At 57.9% G+C, this 19434-nt stretch overlaps 1 protein-coding gene across 3 annotated transcripts in view; it reads left to right on the top strand.

The window, feature by feature from the left end:
* Positions 1 to 16149, top strand: part of Triobp (TRIO and F-actin binding protein) — a 45264-nt gene extending 29115 nt beyond the window's left edge. For all 3 annotated transcript variants that reach the window (XM_063243851.1, XM_013153115.2, XM_063243850.1), the window contains 12 exons: positions 113 to 169; positions 2307 to 2375; positions 2477 to 2566; positions 2846 to 2955; positions 4459 to 4963; positions 5716 to 5826; positions 10803 to 10950; positions 12737 to 12839; positions 13267 to 13426; positions 13511 to 13624; positions 14374 to 14460; positions 15076 to 16149. In XM_063243851.1, the coding sequence (XP_063099921.1) occupies positions 113 to 169; positions 2307 to 2375; positions 2477 to 2566; positions 2846 to 2955; positions 4459 to 4963; positions 5716 to 5826; positions 10803 to 10950; positions 12737 to 12839; positions 13267 to 13426; positions 13511 to 13624; positions 14374 to 14460; positions 15076 to 15237 (1716 nt within the window). In that variant the 3' untranslated portion in view covers positions 15238 to 16149. The remainder of the gene's footprint in view (positions 1 to 112; positions 170 to 2306; positions 2376 to 2476; positions 2567 to 2845; positions 2956 to 4458; positions 4964 to 5715; positions 5827 to 10802; positions 10951 to 12736; positions 12840 to 13266; positions 13427 to 13510; positions 13625 to 14373; positions 14461 to 15075) is intronic.
* The last annotated feature ends 3285 nt before the right edge of the window (positions 16150 to 19434 follow it).

The raw sequence follows: 19434 nt of genomic DNA, 5'->3' as shown, positions 1-19434 counted from the left end.
TCCCAGAACCTCATCTGACAGACTGGGGCAGGGCGGGCACAGCGCCCTCTGCTCCCCAGCCCAGGTGGCTTTCTGTGGGGCCTGACTTGCCCACTTCCTCATCTCCCCACAGCCTGATCTGCTCAACTTCAAGAAGGGATGGATGTCAATCTTGGACAAGCCAGGAGAGGTAGGAGGGCTGGGTGGGAAGGAGAGCTTGGCTTGGGCCGTCCAGGAGTTTCTGGTGCCTGTCTGACTTTCTACAGACCCTGGCCTCTGGGGGTTGGGGTCAGGTGAAAATCCCAGGAACGTGCATTTCCTGTCCAGGGAAAAGGTCCGGCCCAAGTGTGCAGTAGGGTAGAGACCTCCCTGCCCATCATGCCCCCCCATGCCAGCCCTAAGTGCTTCTTGGCTGTCTCATCTGGTGACAACCCTGGTTGGGAACCTGGGGGTCTGGAGGCAGGACGGCTTGTGCTGAACACCTGGCCCAAGACAGATTCTCAGACTCAGCCTCAATGGTGGGGTTTGGAGCGGGGGCTCAGAAGTCTCACCACTGTGGAGCCGCACAGCCTTCTCTAGGCCTCAGTGGCTACATCTGTGTTATGGGCATGAAGGGTAACTTAGAGATCAGGCATGTAAAAGGTCCCACAAGGCCCTGGTACGTACTGGGATCTCTGCTCGTGACTCTTCCTTTCCTGAACATATCCAGCCTTGCAACCAGAGGGGACAGTGGCTGTTTCAGCAACTCTGCCCTTTTAGCTGCCAGGCGGGAGCCCAAGAGCTGGAGCTGGCTCACTGCCCAGCTGACCTGGGAGGGGACAGCTCCCACCCGGGCCTGCATGCGCCTGTGGCCGGGCTCTGTGTGCAGCCCGCATGCCGGCCAGGGCTCTGAGCCAGAGGGACTCTCATTGTGTTTCCTGCCCACATGCTTTCTTCTCCCTAGCCCGCAGCCTTCCGTCCCCACCGCCTGCCCATCGTCCCCTGGTGGCCGCTCTCCAAACTCACACAAGGGCTGGCGCCCGGCCAATGACCCCTTCCTGGCCTCCCCACCCAGGGTCCCCAGAGGGCAGAGGGATTACAGGCCCCACCCAGAACTGGCCGTTACTCATCCTCTTTCGCAGGGCTGTGGAATGTCCAGCTGGAAGGGCCCCAGGAGTGCAGCCTGCCCAGCCTCCGGGTGTACAGACAGGAGGCAGTCCCATGAGCCTCTTACAACCTTCCCCAGCAACCTGGTGCCTGTCCCTGTGCCAAGAGCCACAGGAAACACGCAAGGGCAGTGGGCGCCTCTCCTCTCACCTTGCAAGTAGCTTAGGGCCTTCCCAGCAGCCCAGTGTGCGGGTCAGGAGATTGGAGGTGACAGCCGCGCAGACCTACGCCTGAAGGCACATGGATACCTAGCAAGGGAGAGTCACGGGCCGGGTTCCTGGACACTAAAACCCCCTAGTGGCGGCAGCACAGAAAGAAACAGTGGACACCTATGAAAACTGCCATGTCCCAGAAGAAGGAAGCTAAATACTTGAAAGAACCAAACAATCCAGACAGCGTGGTGACACGAGGGAGCCCAACCCTGGCAGTGGGCGGACCTCCCTTGACTGGCATTCCAGTGGAGTGACCAGAGCTTGGAGGCAGCTGAGCTGGGCATGTGTGGCATCGTGCCAGTCTGGTGCCCCTGCCTCTTTCTTTCATGTTCTGCCAGCCTAAACTCAGCTGGAGCAGAGAGGCCTCGCACACCAACACCCTGAATATAAATCAGGATGCAAGGCCAGGTGTGATGCGTGCCAGTAAGCCTGGCACTTGAGAGGCTGTGGCAGGATTACCTAGAGTTCACGGCCAGCTTGGGCTACATAGTTCTAAGCCAGTGTAAACGCTACAGTGAGACAAACAAACAACCAGGCCATATCCTCAGGACGAATGCCAGAGCTTATGCTTGATTGCCTGCCCTGGGCCTCTTTCTAGTCCCCTCTGGACCTTAGTCTGTGCCAGTGCAGAAGGTGGGGAGCATAGGGAAAAGACTTACAAGTTCAGGCCACACCAAGCTCCAGACTGGCTGGGGACGTGACCTTTCACCTTTACATGTCCTCTCCGAGATTCCCCAGCGGAGGTATGGGAGCCGTTTTGCCAACCTTCAGAGGGGTCTAGGCCCATCAGCAGATCAGGGAAGGGGTGGGGGTGTGTGGTTGCAGCGGAGAAGCCAACCCATATCACAGATGCTGCTGCCATGGCTCCAGGAGGTAGCAGAGGGGCTCTGACCGTGCTGAGTAGGTGACCGTCAGCCGCCCAGGACTCAGCAGCTCCCTGCCCCTCGCTCATCACACCTCTCTTCTCAGTGGAAGAAGCACTGGTTCGTGCTGACGGATTCCAGCCTCAAGTATTACAGAGACTCCACGGCTGAGGAGGTGAGGCAGCTGGTATTGGGAAGGCTGGATGTCCTGGCTGGGGTCAGCGGCGTGGGTGTCCCCAGGACCCATGTGGACCATGGTGGGTGCCCCTGCTCTAGGCAGATGAACTGGACGGTGAGATTGACCTGCGGTCTTGCACAGACGTCACGGAGTTCGCAGTGCAGCGAAACTATGGCTTCCAGATCCACGTGAGTCTGCGTGCAGCTGGGGGAGGGGGACAGCGCGGCTGGGGCCCCAGAGCTGACCCAGAGACCCCCATCCTCAGTACTAGTACCCAGTACACCTGGGGAGAACACAGAGCTGGTGTGTTCCTCCCAGGCTGGAGTAGGGGAGCTTTCACCCACCACCACCCTGCTCCTTGGCCTGACCTCAGACTGACAGTAAAGAGCCACCCTCCCTGGGGTCTGCAGCAGGGAGGGAGTGTGGGGCTGGCCATGTGGCAACTGGCCTGCGGTGTGGACTTGCAGACCAAGGACGCTGTCTATACCCTGTCGGCCATGACCTCGGGCATCCGGCGGAACTGGATCGAGGCCCTGAGGAAGACCGTGCGTCCAGCTTTAGCCCCTGATGTCACTAAGTATGTGCTGAGCTGGACTGGGGCCCTGGGGAAGGGGCTGCCACCCATATGGGACACTCACTTGGGGGCCCTGTGGCTCCAGCTTCTGGACCTCAGTTTCTCTAGCAGCAGAATGGGGAGAAAGAGCAGCAAGCATTCTTGACACTCATGCGGAAATTCATTAGGGGTCTTGGGTCTGCCTTACCGTCCCAGCACATCCGGAAGGAGCGGGATGGGGTCTAAGTCTGCTGCAGGAGAGGACAGGAGACTGTCACCGGTGGCAAAGCCCTCTCCGGGGTAGGACTGCAGCACAGGGCAGCCGGAATGGAGTGTGGTGTTGAAGGGAGCTGAACAGAGTCATCCCCTCCCCACCGCACCCCGCCTGGGCTGTTCAGCCTTAGGCCAGTGGCTTTCCTGGGTTGTGTCAGAGTCCTCATCTGTCATGTGGGCCATGGTGTCTGCAATGTGCCCAGTGCCTTTGTAAGGACTGTGACTTAGTCCATAGGCTCCGCTGCTTTAATAAATCCCAGACCAGTGGCTTAAGCATGAAGGGGGTTTAATTCATTCCCAGGAGTGGACTAGAGGTGTAGAGCCCAGCCAGCCTGTAGGCAGTGGCTGCCTGCTTGGCCTCTGGCTGAGACAATGCTGCCTGGGCTCATTGAGGGTCACCCAGCCCTTCGGGGGAACTGTCTGTCATGCCCCAGGGGAGACCGTCTCCACACCCCAGGGGAACATGGTCACATGGCCACAGGCTACTGCAGGACTCTGAGAGGGACAGCTGCTGACCAGTAACTGCGTCCCCAGCTGTACTGTGGAAGAAGAAAACCACAGCGGTCACTCAGTCCCAGTGACCTGTGCCCTGCGCACCCAGACCTCCCAGTCCTTACCCCAGCACCGGTCACTGTGACAGCCCCTGCCTCTGTGAGCCTCTTGGGCTCAGAGCCTCTGCTCACACATTACTGTGTTCCATACTTTTTTTCCATGTGTGGTATTGAGATCACACCCAGGGCCCTCACACTGAGCTGTATTCCTGGCCCTTTTTTATCTTTTACTTTGAATTTTGAGATGAAGTCTTGCTTAGTCACTCAGTTGCCTGGACTGAGCTCAAACTTGGCAGTTCTCCTGCCTCAGCCTGCCAGAGTCTTGGGATTCCAGGCATGTACCACCATGCTGTGCCGTTTTTATACTTCTAATAGTAACACGCTGACAGTGCTGGCTGAGGGCTCCCTGGTTGCTTTGCACACATTTGCTCACTCAGCCCTTGAATTTCTGTTATGCATGGTAGTTCTGTCCCATATTACAGATGAGGTGACTGAGACTCCAAGTAGGGCAGGGAGGCAGACACGTGGGTCCCCTTCTGAAAAGTGGCAGAGCTGGGCTGTTTCCAGGGTCCACTGACTGTGATGCTGGAGCTCAGTCTTGGGGGGCGCTGCTTGCCTGCTGGGGTCCCTGTGGGCAGGGCTGGTGCCAGAGGTGCTCTCGAGTGGCCCAGATCCCCCTGATGGGTCCCTGCTGGCGTCCTAGGCTCTCGGACTGCAACAAGGAGAACACGCTGCATGGCTACGGCCCCCAGAAGGGATCCCTGAAGGCGGGGGAGCAGCGGGCCAGCTCTGAGGTCAGCGGGCGCAGTGGACCCCGCAAGGCGGATGGGTCCCGGCAGTTGCTGGACTATGTGGAGCTCTCGCCCTTGACCCAGGGCAGCCCGCAGCGGGCCCGAACCCCGGCCAAGCAGGAGGAGCTGGAGCGGGACCTGGCCCAGCGCTCCGAGGAACGCCGCAGGTGGTTCGAGGCCACAGATAGCCGAGCCCCCGAGACACCCCCTGGCGAGGCACCACGCCGGGGCCTCGGTGCCCCACTGACCGAGGACCAGCAGAGCCGGCTCAGCGAGGAGATTGAAAAGAAGTGGCAGGAGCTGGAGAAGCTGCCCCTCAGGGACAACAAGCGGGTGCCACTCACTGCCCTACTCAACCAAAGCCGCAGTGAGCGCCGGGCACCCCCGAGTGACAACCACGAGGCCCTGGAGAAGGAGGTAGGCCCCTCATACTGCGCCCCTCCAGTCCCTGCGCACCCTGGCCTTGGCCTTGCATACGCACTGTGATGGGGAGCTCACTCCTTATCTTCACCATCTGGTACTTGAGGCTCCTCGCGAATAACAATCTTCTTTCCAGGACTGTGGTGTTTTGTTTTGTTCTATTTTGTTCTGTTCTGTTTTTTCCTTCCTAGCTCTGCCTTTAATAGCCACAGAGAACGGAAGTGGGAAGCCAGGGGTGGGACCGGTTATTTATCGTACATCTCCTGTGTGCTCAGCCTCTTGTGAGCCCACTTGGGATCCCTCTTCACTGATGGGGAAACTGAGGCTCAGAGATATTTCCCCAGCTGCCATCACAGTGTAGTTGATAACCGACTGCAGTGAGTGTGCTGTGCCCAACCCTGACTTTGGTCTGTGGGCCGAGGTTTTCCCAGGTCATCCACCTCGCCGTCCAGGACACAGCCGTGATATCCCCGCTTTTTGGGTTCTTTGAGACAAGCTCTTGCTGTGTAATTCAGGCTGGCCTTGAACTCACTATATAGCCCAGACTGGCCTAAACTCAAGGCAGACCTCCTGCCTCAGCCTCCCGAGTGCTGGAATCACAGGTGTGTCCCCTCACCTCTGGCTAAGACGTCCCTCCACAAAAATCAGAGCTTCGCCTAGCAGCCAGGGGTCTGCACTTGAAGTGGTGTGGAGCTGGAGGCCCTGTGTGCCTCCTTGGGTGCCCAGTGATCTGATCACTTCCCCAATAGGTACAGTCTCTTCGTGCCCAGCTGGAGGCATGGCGAGCCCGAGGGGAGGCTCCTCAGAACGTGGCCAGGCCTCAGGAGGACAGCCATATCCCTCCAGGCTATATTTCACAGGTGAGACCGAGGCACTGTCTCGTGGGGTTGGGACAGGTTTCTGGTTGCTGTGTTACCTGAAAACGGTTGCCATTTTGGGTTCCTTGCTGTGTGCCAGGACCTGTGTGTGGTGGCATTGACATGCATCATCTCCTTTGATCTCCCCACAGCTGGTGGGCATGATCACTGTGCCCATTTTACAGACAAGGCCACTGAGCTCTGAGCGGGTGTGTGACTTGCCCGAGGTCACCCGGCCTGCAGGTGTCAGAGGTGGGATTTGAGCCTGGGTCCGGCGGACTGCAGAGTCTGTGTGTGAGTCCCTGTGTGACACTCTGCACTTGGACCCCTCCCCCTGCACCGCCCTGGGGAAGTGGGGAGCCAGTGGCCCTGGGTGTCGCCCCTGCCAAGCACAGGGAGAGCCTGCACAACGTGCCAGCTCTCATCGGCCCCAGGGGTGAGCACATGTCCACCTAGGACAGTGGTTCTCAACTGGGGCTGCTTTTGTCCCCCGTGGACAGTTGACTGCATCTGGGGACACTTTTAGTTGTCACCATTGGGACAACTAGCTCTCCAGAGAAAAATACATGTGTGTATATATACATATTTATTATAAATTTTGCTGATAGAAAAGATGTTTAGTATATAATGTACAAATAAAAAATATCTTGACACTTCTTCGTGACTTCCATGTAGCAAGTGGGTTTTTCTCAGAATTCCTTCAGTGAGCTTTCTGTGCACGTCTATCCATCCACAGCCTGCTGCGCACATGGGTGGTGTTCTGGCTTATGCTAATGGGCGAGACGAGAAGACAGGAAAACTTGCTTTTGTTGGTTGACGTGAGTGAGCAACTTCTCTGCTGAATGGCGCCAGAATACCTTTTTGAGACGGAGTATTCTAGTAGGATATTTATGCAATCTTTCATTCTGTATACAGACAACATGCTGCTTAGTGCTTTCTCATCGCTTCAGAGAATCCATAAAACAATAAATGAAGCCCTGGTTTGGAACATTACCAGTTTCCATGGTGTAAGCACCCACTATGGCCAGGAGCAGGCTCCCAGTGCAGTCTCTGAGCGTGAAGCGACAGCACCCTTCCCTAGTGCTTTTGCCACACAGCCAAGTGGATAGAGGAGTAACTTCAAAGGCGCACGTAAGATAGTACAGGCCTGGGGCTGGGGATTTCGCTCAGCAGCACACGCGCCTGCCTGGCATGCGCGAGGTCATGAGTTCGAACCCTGGTAACAAAAATAAAATAAAATAGCACAGTGCTATGAACTAAGGAAAAAAAATACTGAGAAACATGGAGCAGCAAAGTTTGAGGACCTGTTACTTTTGCTGTGAATATACTTGATTGTAATTATATACATTTAAATTTTTTAAATGGCCCCTGCCGTGGACGTGGCAGTGCACTCAGGAGCTGAGGGAGGAGAACGGCCTCTAAGTCTGAGGCCAGTCTGCTGTACTAATAGGTTTAAGGCGAGCCTGAGCTACATAGCAGGAGCTACATAGCAGGTCTCCAACAAAGCAAAACAGAAAGGCCTTGCGTAGCAACCAAGACAAAATTTCTAAAAATTTGAGTCCCCTGCCTGCCATCAGCACATGATTGCCCAAAGAAGAAAGAATGCTGGAATGCCCAGGGTCCTTCTTGAAGTTTCGGGGGGGGGGGTCACAGTGAGGGAGCTCCAGGAAGGTTTCCTGAGGGGCAGGCACCGCTCCATGTAGTGGCTTGTGAGTAGCGACATCAGCAGATTGGCAGGCGTGGTAGAGCCTCCAGGGACAAACCGAGTCTCATTCCAGAGACCTTAGGAGGTCACCAGTGACCCTGGAACATGGCCCTGGAGTGCAAGGCCCAGTCTAAGGGAGCTGGGCCGTGGATGGCAGGGCATCAGGAGGAAGAAGGATTTAGGACTTGTCACCTGGGTCCCAGGACACAGGGGTACCCACAGGGACCTTGAGACTGGGGCTGTGCACTACAGTGGTCCCCAAGGTCCCCATCCTGGATGGGGAGTTTATTGAGGGGTGGGGACCTGGGGTCCCCTGGCCTTGAGGGGATATAGTATTGTCCAAGCTGCCTTAGGCCGGGCCTCTACAAGGAGGCTGAGCCCCCAGAGCAGCCTGGCTCCTGGGGAGCCCTCTGAGGCCCTGCCCAGGGCCTGAGGCCATGCCCTCCTCGCTCTGGGTGAAGGCAGGGTCGCCTCTCTGACCTGGATTAGAGCAGCTCCTTCCTCCTCTGCTTTGCTATCAGAACCTGCTTTCCATTGCGTTGGGAGAAAGGTTTCTGGCATTAAAGTGAAATTTGCAGAACACTGCTCTGGCTTCCTAACTTACAGATGAAGAAACTGAGGCCCAGAGAGCAAGTTGATGGGGTGACTTTGGAGCCCAGAGGCCTTTAATGTCCCACCCTGTTAGGTTGGGTGAGTGGGGGAGGGGAGAAGAAAATAGCCTGAAAATATTTGAGATCTGGGACATGCGTAGGGCAGCAGAGAAGGCCAGCCCCCCTGGGGCACAGGAAGGAGGTGGCTGGAAGTTTGTGGACCCTGAGTGGGTAACAAGTTGCAGGCTGAGTGGGAGCCCCTCTTACGGGGCTGGGGCGGCCCTGGCTCCGCAGCACAGCCATCGGGGCTGGGGCTTCTCACACTGGTGCTCGGTGCCTTCTCTGACAACGCAACCCTTCTGGGCTAACTTGGGGGGCACTGGCACTTCTCATCCACCTTTGACATCTACCTCATGTCCGAGGCATGCCCATGTGGGACTTCTTCCCGCTCTGGAAGGCAGTGCAGAGCTGCACCTCGCTTGCTAGGAGCGCTGCTCATGGCCTGAATCCTGCCTCCTGCCATCACCCCAGCACCCCTCAATTCCCAGGACCACCTGCCTGCTCTGGCCCTTTAAGATCACAGGCTGTACCCCTTTGGCACTAGGCTGAGCTGACCTTGCCGCTGCTTGGGATGCTTCGTGGGTGGTGTTGTGCAGCCCCCTTGACACATGCTAAAGCTAAGGCCCTGAGAAGGCAGGGCTTGTTCAGATCCTCTGGGGGACCCAGGCTGTGGGGCTGCAAAGCTTCGATCTGTCATCCGAAGAGGGGGGACGGGCGTGGAGGCCCAGCAAAGCAGACATCCCTCCTCTCACTCACCCTCCTGCACCGGGAGACCCTTCTTCCCCCCAGACAGGTGTAGGGGAGCGGGGAGCAGGCCCTACTTGGGATGGGGCCCTCTCAGGCCCTCTGTGCTTCTCTTCTTCCCTAGCTCTTCCCTCTCCCTTTTTAATGACCTTAAACACTTTCTTTGTTTTGTTTTGTTTTGTTTTTCGAGACAGGCTATGTAGCCCAGGCATGCCTCAAACTCACCACACTCCTCCTGCCTTAGCCCCCTGAGGACTGGGATTACAGGTGAACGCCACCACTCCCAGCCGGAATCTTTTTTTTTTTTAAACTATATAAGAAACACATTTGGGTTGGGCATATAGCTCAGCAGCACAGCACCTGCCTGGCAAGCACAAAGTCCTAAGTTTGATTCCTGGTACCAAAAATGAGAAACATATTTACACCTCCAAAAGTAACTCAGCCAGCAGGCTGAAGGTATAGCTCCATGGTAGAACACTTGCCTAGCGTGTGCAAAACCCTGGGTCCCATCAGCAGCACCTCATAAATAATAAGGATGATTCACATCACATGGGCATGTTTCTCCCCACCCGGTGCCCCAGGCTCACCTCGGTGACCATGGCACCCCATGCATGAGCTTCCCGTGGCTGCTGTGAGGTTGTCACACAGGGCTGCTTAAATGACAGAAAGGTGTTCACCTGCCCAGCTTGGTGTAGAATCCTGACGCCCCTCCTGCCTGGCTGACCTTTTACCCTCGGGAGCTCACTCTTGCTCAGGCTCCTGGCGGCTGCCACGAGAAGTCCAGTCCTTGTCCCTTTATGTCACTCTGACAGTCCTTGTCTCCTGCCCTTGCTGTCACTGTTACGGACCCCCATGGTTTCCTGTGGCCCACCAGATAGTCTGATGTGAAGTCAGCGGATGAGCAGCCTTAATTGACCTTTTATCGTGTGATGTGACCTGGTCGTGGGTCCCAGGAGTAAGACATGGGCGTCTCAGGGAGGCTGTTAATTTTTCCCTGTGTTCTGTTCCCCGAGTGGAACCATACCATATGTGTCATGGGGAGGCAGCTTTCGTTCCTGGCCTCTGGGTCACCTGCGCAGACACCTTTCCAAGACGGCGCCTCCATCTTCCAGCTGCTGCCTGGGGTGCTTTGCAGGGTGTGAGCCCGTCATTTATTTAAAGGTTTCCCCACTTGGGCACTTAGCTTGATTGCCACTGTGTTTCCAGGCTTGCCTTAGGGAATACTCTGCTCCCTGAGTCTCTGCGTGCCCTTGACTTCCTTCGACTCATTGCTGAGTTAAAGGACAGGGCCGTTACGGTGTGACGATGCCACCACATAGCCGTGCACCTGTCCCAGTGGGCGCTCCCAGCAGCGGCCATCCTCAGACTTTTAAGTGCATGCCCACCCTGTCTACAAAGCCCTGTTTTGTACTGTCACCAGTTTCAGCTCGGTGACTAAGCACCTGGCGTGCGCCCAGGACGAGGCTGGGTATTATGGTCAGGCAGAGGCCGGGGAGGGGCCAGCCCAGGGTAGGAGGACAATTGCACCTTGGCTGCAAGCAAAGTAAGCCAGCCAGGGCGAGAACGGTGCGGAAGAATGTTCCAGGCTTTGGGAGGCGTGCGAACTATAGCTCAGAGGCTGCTTCGTAGAAAGGGCCAGGCCGTGATGGGGCCACAAAGGCCACCATGGACTGGGGCTCTTACCCAGCAGGACAGAGGCCCCTCAGGAAGCTTAAGGTGGGACAGTGGCCAGTGAGGTTTGGGGATGGGGCAGTGGGGGCAGGTGCAGGCTGGTGGCCCCAGCTCTGGGGCCAGCTGTGAGCCTGTCCCCGAGGCTCCTCACTTAGCAGCGCCACTGGGGGCAGCAAGGACAGCCCTGACACCCGGCCTCTGGCCCCCAGGAGACCTGTGAGCGCAGCCTGGCCGAGATGGAATCCTCACACCAGCAGGCAATGGAGCAGCTGCGGCGCCACCATGAGCGTGAGCTGCAGCGGCTGCAACAGGAGAAGGAGCGGCTGCTGGACGAGGAGAGGGCGGCCACGGTCTCGGGTGAGGACCAGGAGGTGCAGGGAGGTTTTAAGGCAGAGGTGGGGCTGCTGGGGTCAGACTTGGGGTGAGGTGTCATCTGAGGTTGGAAGCCCCCTGAGCTGGGCTCCAGGTCCACTCACAAAGGGGAGGAAACTAGCTGGGCACGGTGGCACAGTCCTGTAATCCCAGCACTCAGGAGGCTGCGAGAAGTGAGCCCAAGGCCAGCCTGAACTGCATAGCGAGACCCTGTCTCAAAAAGACAAAAAAAAGGAGGCACTGAGAAACTGAGGCAGCGAGAGATCTTTCTGCAACAGAGTGACTCCTCTCCCTCGGGTCTGTACACCATGGCTAGACACATGGATCCAGCTCTGTGTCCCACACATGCCTCAGGAGAGCCCCTGAGTACTCACAAGGCCCCACAGAGCAGCCCCTTTCACGAGTGAGGAAGCCAGGCCCCGGAGAGGGTCAGTGACCTGTCCAAAGGGTGCAGCCTCAAGGTAGCAGAGCTGGGGTCAGAGCCAGAACCTTCTGACTGCAAAGCCACTCTGTAACCAACCACCACCCCCAAAGTCAGAAACAGGAAGTGCCCAGTATGGCCCCCCAGCCCACCCCCGCATGTGCCTGGCATGTCCTAGGCACCCCCAGGGTCTGCAGGCTAACGGCATGAGGAGAGGACGCGATCTGGAGCCTGAGTCCCGCCAGCACTGGCCAAGCACTTCATGCACTCACTCACGGTCCCCCTGTCCAACCGTGGGGCCTGGTGCCTTCATCTAGGGAGGTCACTAGTGCAGGCTGCAGATAAGGGTTACCCATACCGTAGCAGGGACCAGGTGTCACTCTGTAACCCAGCATTAAAGTGTCACAGGGAAACTGCTGTGGAACAAGAAGGATCATAAGTAGTCGTTTGTCCCTGGGCACTGGGGGTCACCCACCAGGAGGGTGACAAGAAGCTTTCAGTGTTCAAAGCTTTTTGGATTTTCCTTTTTTTTTTTTTTTTTTTTTTGTTTGTCTTTTTCATTTTTATCGGTACCGGGGATCGAACTCACAACCACCTGCTTGCAAGGCTTATGGCGCTGAGCTAAACCCCCAGCTCAGCTTTGTGGATTTTGAAATTGTGGATAAACCAGCCATAGTGACCTGGAAGCTGAGGCAGGAGGATCACAAGTTTGAGGCCAGCCTGGGATACATAGTCTGAGGCCAGCTGGAACTACAGAGTGAGACCTTGCCTCTCCTCCCCCGCAAAAAAGAGCGTGGGTAAAACTGGATGAGGATTTAATTCTTAGCACAACCCTATGTGACGTGGAAACAGCTCAGTCCTCAGGAGCCCACAGTCTGAGTGACAGAGCCCCCAAGCCAGGCTTCACTCTGCCGGGCACATTATGCACATGCTGCACACAGCTTCAGTAATGACCTGCAGAGAAGGAGCCTCTGTCCCCCTTTCCATATGAGGGTCCTGAGCAGACAGATGGACATTGGCTGCAGAGCCCAGGCTCTGGACCCCACACCGGGCAAAGCAGACGGGTGCTGTTCCTCTGAACAGACTTTTCTCTGAGAGGCTTTTGGGGATGGTGCCCACTGTGGGGCTCAAACAGAAGCCACTAGCAGCTAAAGGTGTCAGCAGTTGGACACTGAGGTGTCTTCCCAGGAGAGTACCTCGTCCCATGGCAGGCACAGGGGCAGAGAGGACAGCCCGCATGGCTGTGGCCCCGGGTCCAGTGCTCTGCACCCGGCTCCCTGTCCCACCTTCGCCTTGGCATCTGTCACTCCTCTCCATCCTCCTCCACCTCTTCCTTCCTCCCTGCTCCAGCCATCAAGGCCATGGAGAAGGCCCACCAGGAGGAACTGAACCGGGAGCTGAGCAAAACCCGGAGTCTCCAGCAGGGCCCCGATGGCCTCCGGAAGCAGCACCAGTAAGGCGGCCCCGGGGCCCCTGGGTCACGGTGGGTAGCTGGGGACTTTGCTCAGGCCCAGGGCAGAGGACATGTGGGTCCCCCTAGCTGAAACCCCATTGCAGCCCCACATAGGAGGGGAGGCCCAGGGCCCTAGGCAGCCCCCGAAGAGGCCCTACTTGTCTTGGCGTTAATCTCCCCTCCCGTCTGTCTCCTAGAGCTGGGCTGCAGTGTCCTGCCTGGCCAGTAGGTGTCTCTCCTGTCCCAGCACAGTCTGGACTAGGTGGGCTTTGGGGCCTTTGGAGAGGCCGCTTGGCTGCGAGGACGCATCCACCGCCCGGAGCGGCTGTCCTTGCTCATGGCCCACACCGGCCCAGGGCAGCCCCGTGGGGAGAACCCAAGGCCTTGGTGGGGCGTGCGCGCCCACCGCGCCCTGGTTGTGGCTCAGGTCCGACGAGGAGGCGCTGAAGCGGGAGCTGCAGGTGCTGTCGGAGCAGTACTCGCAGAAGTGCCTGGAGATCGAGGCGCTGACGCAGCAGGCCGAGGAGCGGGAGGACACGCTGCAGCGCTGCCAGCAGGAGGGCCAGGAGCTGCTGCGCCACAACCAGGTGGGCCTCGAAGCAGGCATGGGCTCGGGCCGCCTTCCAGCCTGACCACCGCGCCTCCTGCCCTGACCACTGCGCCTCCCGCAGGAGCTGCACGCGCGCCTCTCCGAGGAGATAGACCGACTGCGCAGCTTCGTGGCCTCGCAGGGCACCAGCAACAGCTGTGGGCGCAGCAGTAAGCGGAGTTCCTGCGAGCTGGAGGTGAGCAGCTTCCCGGGGCCGGGGTTCCCCACAGAGGGGCGCAAGCCTCTGAGGGGCAGGGCCCAGGCCAACATGGCACTACCCACAGCACACCCAGCAGCGTGAGTCCTGTCCCCTACCTGCTGTGCGGCCATGGCAGGTCATCCTGCCCTTGAGAGCCCCCATAGCACATCTGTGCAATGGGTCAGCATCTTCCTTACATGGGTGGGGAGGCTGGAGTGAGATCTGTATATTTTATTAGCAAACATTCATCTGTGCATGAACTCCTGTAAGGCCTTTGTTTGCCCGTCTCATTTTCCTTACAGCCCCATGGGCTAAATGCTGTCACTATCCCGGGTGACAATCAGGAAGCCCACATGGCTGTCAGCTGCCTCGGAGGTCAGGTCCCCGTCAGTGTGGGGCTGAACCCGGCTGCCTGGCTCTCGTCCTGGTCCCTGCTTCCCCCCGTCACGTCAGCAGTATGGCCCCTCAGACCGGGAGGACCCATGGGGTCGCCCACCACGCCACATGGCCTGACCCACAGGGCCCCAGCACAGCTTCCTTTTGCCTCTTTCACCCCTGTGGAGGCTCTGATGCTCTGTTGGGGCCACGGCAGAGATGGCAGAGGTCAGAGCAGCACCCCAGGAAGTCTGCAGAGGGTGGGGGGTGTCTTGGGGCAGGCCGAGGCAGGGAGAAGCCAGGCTGTGGGCGCTGCAGGCCTGAGGGGCTCCGGCCTCTGGCCCTGGGTCAGCCTGGCCGCGTATCCCCAGGTGCTGCTGCGGGTGAAAGAGAGCCAACTCCAGTACCTGAAGAAGGAGGTGCAGTGCCTCCGGGACGAGCTGCAGACCATGCAGAAGGTGGGTGCCCGCCGAGCGCCAGCCGTGCAGGGGCCGCGCTGGCCACCGGGGGCCCAGCCTGGGAGCAGCCGCTCCCTCAGCCTCTCCTCGGGTCTCTTCATGGCTCCCACCGAGGCATCCACGCTGCCTCCAGGCAGGGACGGGGAAATGTAGACAGGAAAGGGGAAGTGGCAAGGCCACACTTCTGCCTGCTCGGCATTACTTTACTCTCTGGTTGCTGCTGACTTTCCTATGTACCACGCACCATGCTGGTGCTGGGGATACAGCTGTGGAGGGACAGTCCTGAGTGTCCACCCATGTGTCAAATACAATCCAGTCCAGGCCGGATCCCAGCCCAGGTCTCAGCCTGTGGCCAGCCTGGCCACCTCTGGCTGCTGGGTCTTTGACCATTTTGAGGCAGGAAGTGACCACACTGGTGGCTCTGAGGGGCACAGTGATCACTGCCTTTGGTGAGCAGAGCGTTTGTTCAGGCACAGACACGTGCCCTGGGCCATTCGCTTCCCTGAGCCCCAGGTCACCAGGAAGTGCTGGGGTGATAGACCCAGGGCTGGCCTCTCTGTGCTGGCCAGCAGGGAGCAGCACAGGCATGGTGGCACCTCCTCCCCCACCCCCCAGGACAAGCGCGTCACCTCGGGAAAATACCAGGATGTGTATGTGGAGCTGAACCACATCAAGACAAGGTCTGAGCAGGAGATCGAGCAGCTGAAGGAGCACCTGCGGCTTGCCATGGCCGCCCTGCAGGAGAAGGAAGCCATGTCCAATAGCCTGGCGGAGTAGAGATGGGCGCTACGGACGCCACAAAGCCTGCACCCACCCACACCCATCTCCCAAGTGGCTTCTGGTGCTGTGTGTCTTTGCACTGGGAGAAACAGCCCAGGCAGCCTGCAGGGAAGGACCTGGTCACCCCCATTGCTGGGCGGCCTCCCCAGCCCTCAGCATCCACCCTCGTCTCCCAGGTCCTCCTGGCCCAGCCAGCTGCACACCCTAACCCAAGGGGACCAGCGGCCTCCTTCCCTGATGGAGGGAAGTCAGACGCCAAGCCTCCCCCCTCCTATGGGCCAAGGGTGTGTACGCACCTGCAACACACACACAGGTATACACAAGCACACACATATGCACACACACACCAGCACGCACACACACAAACACCGGCGTATCTGAGCATGCCCCTCGCACTGGGTCTTACCTTGCACCTTCTTCAGGATTTTATATGTGAAGAGATTTTTATATAGATTTTTTTTTCCTCCCAAACTCTTTATACTTTTTGAAAAAGCAAATCCTAGTGGCATCCGGTTCTGCTGTGGCCCCTGCCTGGGCTTCTGGGCCGTGGCCCTGGTGATGGATGCTGCCCAGGAGAGTCAGAGCCAGCGCCCTCTTCCCACCCTACCTCCTACTAACGACTTCCTGCCTGGGGTGCACTCGCACTCTGGGGCTCTGGATAGAGGGGCAGAGGAACAGAGGGAGCCAGCAGCCCCACATCCCCCTGAGGGATGCTGGGTGTAGAACCGTTGGTGTCACCCATGAAGGCACCTCTCCTCCACAAACCTGTTTGTTTTTTTGTGGGGGGAGGGTATCGGGAATTGAACTCAGGACCTGACGCTTGCCAGGCAGGTGCTGTGCCACTGAGCTAAATTCCCAGCCCCATTCCACAAACCTTCTTAACTTAATAAAATGTTCCTGCAGCTCTGATGTCGCGGGTAGTCAGGCAGGGAGGAGCACAGAGATTAGGGTTTTTTACAGCAGTGCACACACCCTGCCCTTCCCACTGTGGCTGCTGGTGGCTGCTGGTGGCTGTGGGCTTCTGAAGACAGGGTGAGTTCTTCCACAGGGTGAGGACTATGACATTCCCATGTGGGAGCAGGGAGTCCAGCCCACCCCGACCTCCTAAATCAGAATGTGCCTTTCATGGCGTGTCCCCAGGGGTCACACCCTCTACTGTGTCCCTGGGGAGTCATGTCACCTCATATTCTGGGCTCTGTAACAGGGCCCAGGGGCCCAGGCCTCAGAAGTGGGGCTGGAAGTGAGGCCGACCTTGACCACAGCCTCTGGCAGGTCACACCCTAGCTTGGAGCCTTAAGTGGGTTTTTCTTCTAGCCCTAGACCTGAATGGAGGCCTTGTCCAATGTGTGTGTGTGGAGGGGTGGCCATCCTGGGCCCAGGACAGATGTCCCATCACAATTGCAGGGTTCAATAATGTGTAGCTGAGCTACACAAACATGTGGTGGGTCCCTGAAGGCTGTGGGAACCCTGAGGAAAGCCCAGCCTGCAGCTGCTTTGGAGAGCAGTTCTGGAACCCAGTTTTTCACATGGGAAAGTCAGGAGGGCACTGCGGGCAGAGGGTGCAGCAGCGGAGAGCACCCAGCTCAGAGGAGTGTGGGGAAGGGAAGCCCTGGTGCTTGCCCTCGGGCAGGGCATGTGGTTCAGCCTGGGGATGCACAGGGAGTCTGGGTGGGCAGAGGGGGCCATCCAGGTCTTCCTCACTTATTTTTGTACCAGGGATTGAACTCAGAACCTGGTGTTTGCCAGGCTGGTGCTTATGCCACTGAGCTAAATCTCCACCCCCATCTCTTCCTCACTTTGAAAGGGGCCACGGCCTGCAGAAAGCATTGGCTGAAGTTCCCACAGTGGCCATGTCTCATCTGTCTGCCACAAAGGATGGCGAGGCCAGACCCCAGCCTGCCCGGGACTCCCTGTCCTGGTGAGGTGCGCCACCAAGCCTCTGGGAGATGGGAGTCTGCAGTTGGCAGCACTGCACCCTCAGAATTGGGTCCAGGGGCTGAGCACGCCCCACCCCAGCCCCCATCCTTGGCCTCCGTCACTGCCTCAGCCCCTCTCTCACCTGGCTGAGCAGCCTCTGACTCACGGGCCTCCCCACCCACCTCTGTCCCCAGGGCTATGAGCAGGAAAAAACAAACCAGGCCAGCGTGAAAAAAGATGCTGCCTGTCATCGGTCATCCGGTCCTCCACAGTAAAAACAAAGCATCCCGGGTTGGGATGTAGCTCAGTGGTAGAGCACTCGCCATCAGGCATGAGGCCCTGGGTTCCATCCCTAACCAGGCAAAGAAAAAGAACAAGCCAGGGTTCCAGCAGGTGCCCAGGCAGCCACCAGGGGAAAACCTCCTTGCCCCAGTCACACGAGGAATTTGGCCCATTCCATGTGGCTGCAGTCTGGCCCAGGCCACCCTGTCTGGCTGCTGTCTCTCCAGCTGCCTCCAGGACACTGCTGACATCCCTCATGTGCGGTGTTTAGTTTTTTGTCTTTTTTTGAGACAGGGTCTCACCATACAGTTCAGGCTGGCTTGAGCTCACTTTGTAGCCCAGGCTGGTCTCAAACTCGCAATGATCCTCCTGCCTCAGCCTCCCGAGTGCTGGGATTACAGGGTCCACCATCGCCTGGCTTTCCATCTGTTAAACAGGAGCAGTCCTGTCTCTCCCCAGGCCTGGGAAAGCTACCACCTCATGGCTTAGAATAATAGTTTCTGTTATTACTCTCGGTCCCATGGGTGGAGCCGACTCACCTGGACCATTCTCTTGGTGTCCCTTTTGCAGTTATGGTCACTTTTGCGGGGGAAGGGTACTGAGAGTCACACTGAGGACCTTGCATTTGCCAGGCTGGCACTGCATCACTGAGCTCTATTTCCAGCCCTGCAGTTATGGTCAAATGGTGGCCAGGACTAGAGGACCCGGGCTGATTGTCCAGGGTGATGTCTTCCTTATAGATCTGATGCTTAGCTGGGATATCCTTGAATCCCTGTGGCCATTTCCCGTGGCTGCCCCCCACCTAGGACAGTCTGCAGTCCGACTTCCTACACGGTACTCAGTCTCCCTTAGAGTCTCAAGAAACCCAAGCGGAAGCCAGGCATGGTGACACACGCCTGGTGTCCCAGCACTAGCGAGGCCAAAGCAGGAGAATCGAGTCTGAACCCAGCCTAGATAATGACAACAAAACCTTGTTTGTGGAGAAAAAAAAAAGATGTCGATACAGTGCAAAAGCCTTGGGTTCAATCCCCAGTACCGGAAAGGAGGAGGGGAGGGGAGGAGAGGGACGGGGAAGGGAGAACGAGACTGGGAAAGGGAGGAAACCCGGTGGAGTCCTTTGCTACACCTCCGCTCATCAGGCTTGGGAAGCTGCACCGGGTTAGTCAAAATGTCACAGAGCCATCCCAGGCGCCAGGGGACAGGCCAGCAGCAGGGCCTGAAGGCCAGAGGGGCGGGTCGTGGGGAGCACCCTCATCCGCAGCCACCTGCCCTCTGCCCGCCTGCCCAGCTCCTCTGCCACGCAACCTCTGACGCTGCACTTCGGGCTCTGCACCAGCTCTCCGGTCCTGTTATTCTCTGCGCCTTCTCTTGGGGTGACCTTGGCCTCTCACCCTGTGTTTGTCACCAGTTGCACTAACCACATGCTCCTGTCTCCAGCCAAGACCTTTCTCAGGAACTCTGGACCTGAGCCTCTGTCTGAAAGCCACCACCAAGCCTGTCTTCTCTGTAACCTGGTCAGCTTCCTCCCCTGCCCCCTTTTCTCCTCCTCCTCCTCCTCCTCCTCCTCCTCCTCCTCCTCCTGCAGTACTGAAGCTTGCACCCAGGGCCTTCACCTGAGCTACATCCCCAGCCCTTTTTTAAAATTTTTGATTTTGAGGTAAGTCTTGCTAAGCAGCCCAGGCTGACCTCAAGCTTGCAGTTGTCCTGCTTCAGCCTCCTAAGTACTGAGATTACAGGCACTCACCACCATCCCAGCTCCTGCTCTTCCTCAGTGAGGGTTCAGCCCAGGAGTTCACCCCTGGATGAGCCCCTGGGGACACACATAGACCTAAGCATCCTGTCTTCAGGGCAACTCAATCTCCAGGGGAGGTGCAGGTAGGATCCAGAAGCTCATGATGAGAGGCCACAGTCAACACCCCCAAGGCTGCGGCAACCTACCCTGGGAGTCCGGAAGTCCTTGAAAAAGGGGAGCTGGACCTGCAGGAGCTGGGGCTC

This window comes from Cavia porcellus, unplaced genomic scaffold (genome assembly GCF_034190915.1).
Source record: "Cavia porcellus strain 051 isolate PalLab524CR breed Dunkin Hartley unplaced genomic scaffold, mCavPor4.1 scaffold_40, whole genome shotgun sequence".
NCBI classification, from domain to species: Eukaryota; Metazoa; Chordata; class Mammalia; order Rodentia; family Caviidae; genus Cavia; species Cavia porcellus.
This window is presented reverse-complemented; position numbering and strand designations above follow the sequence as displayed.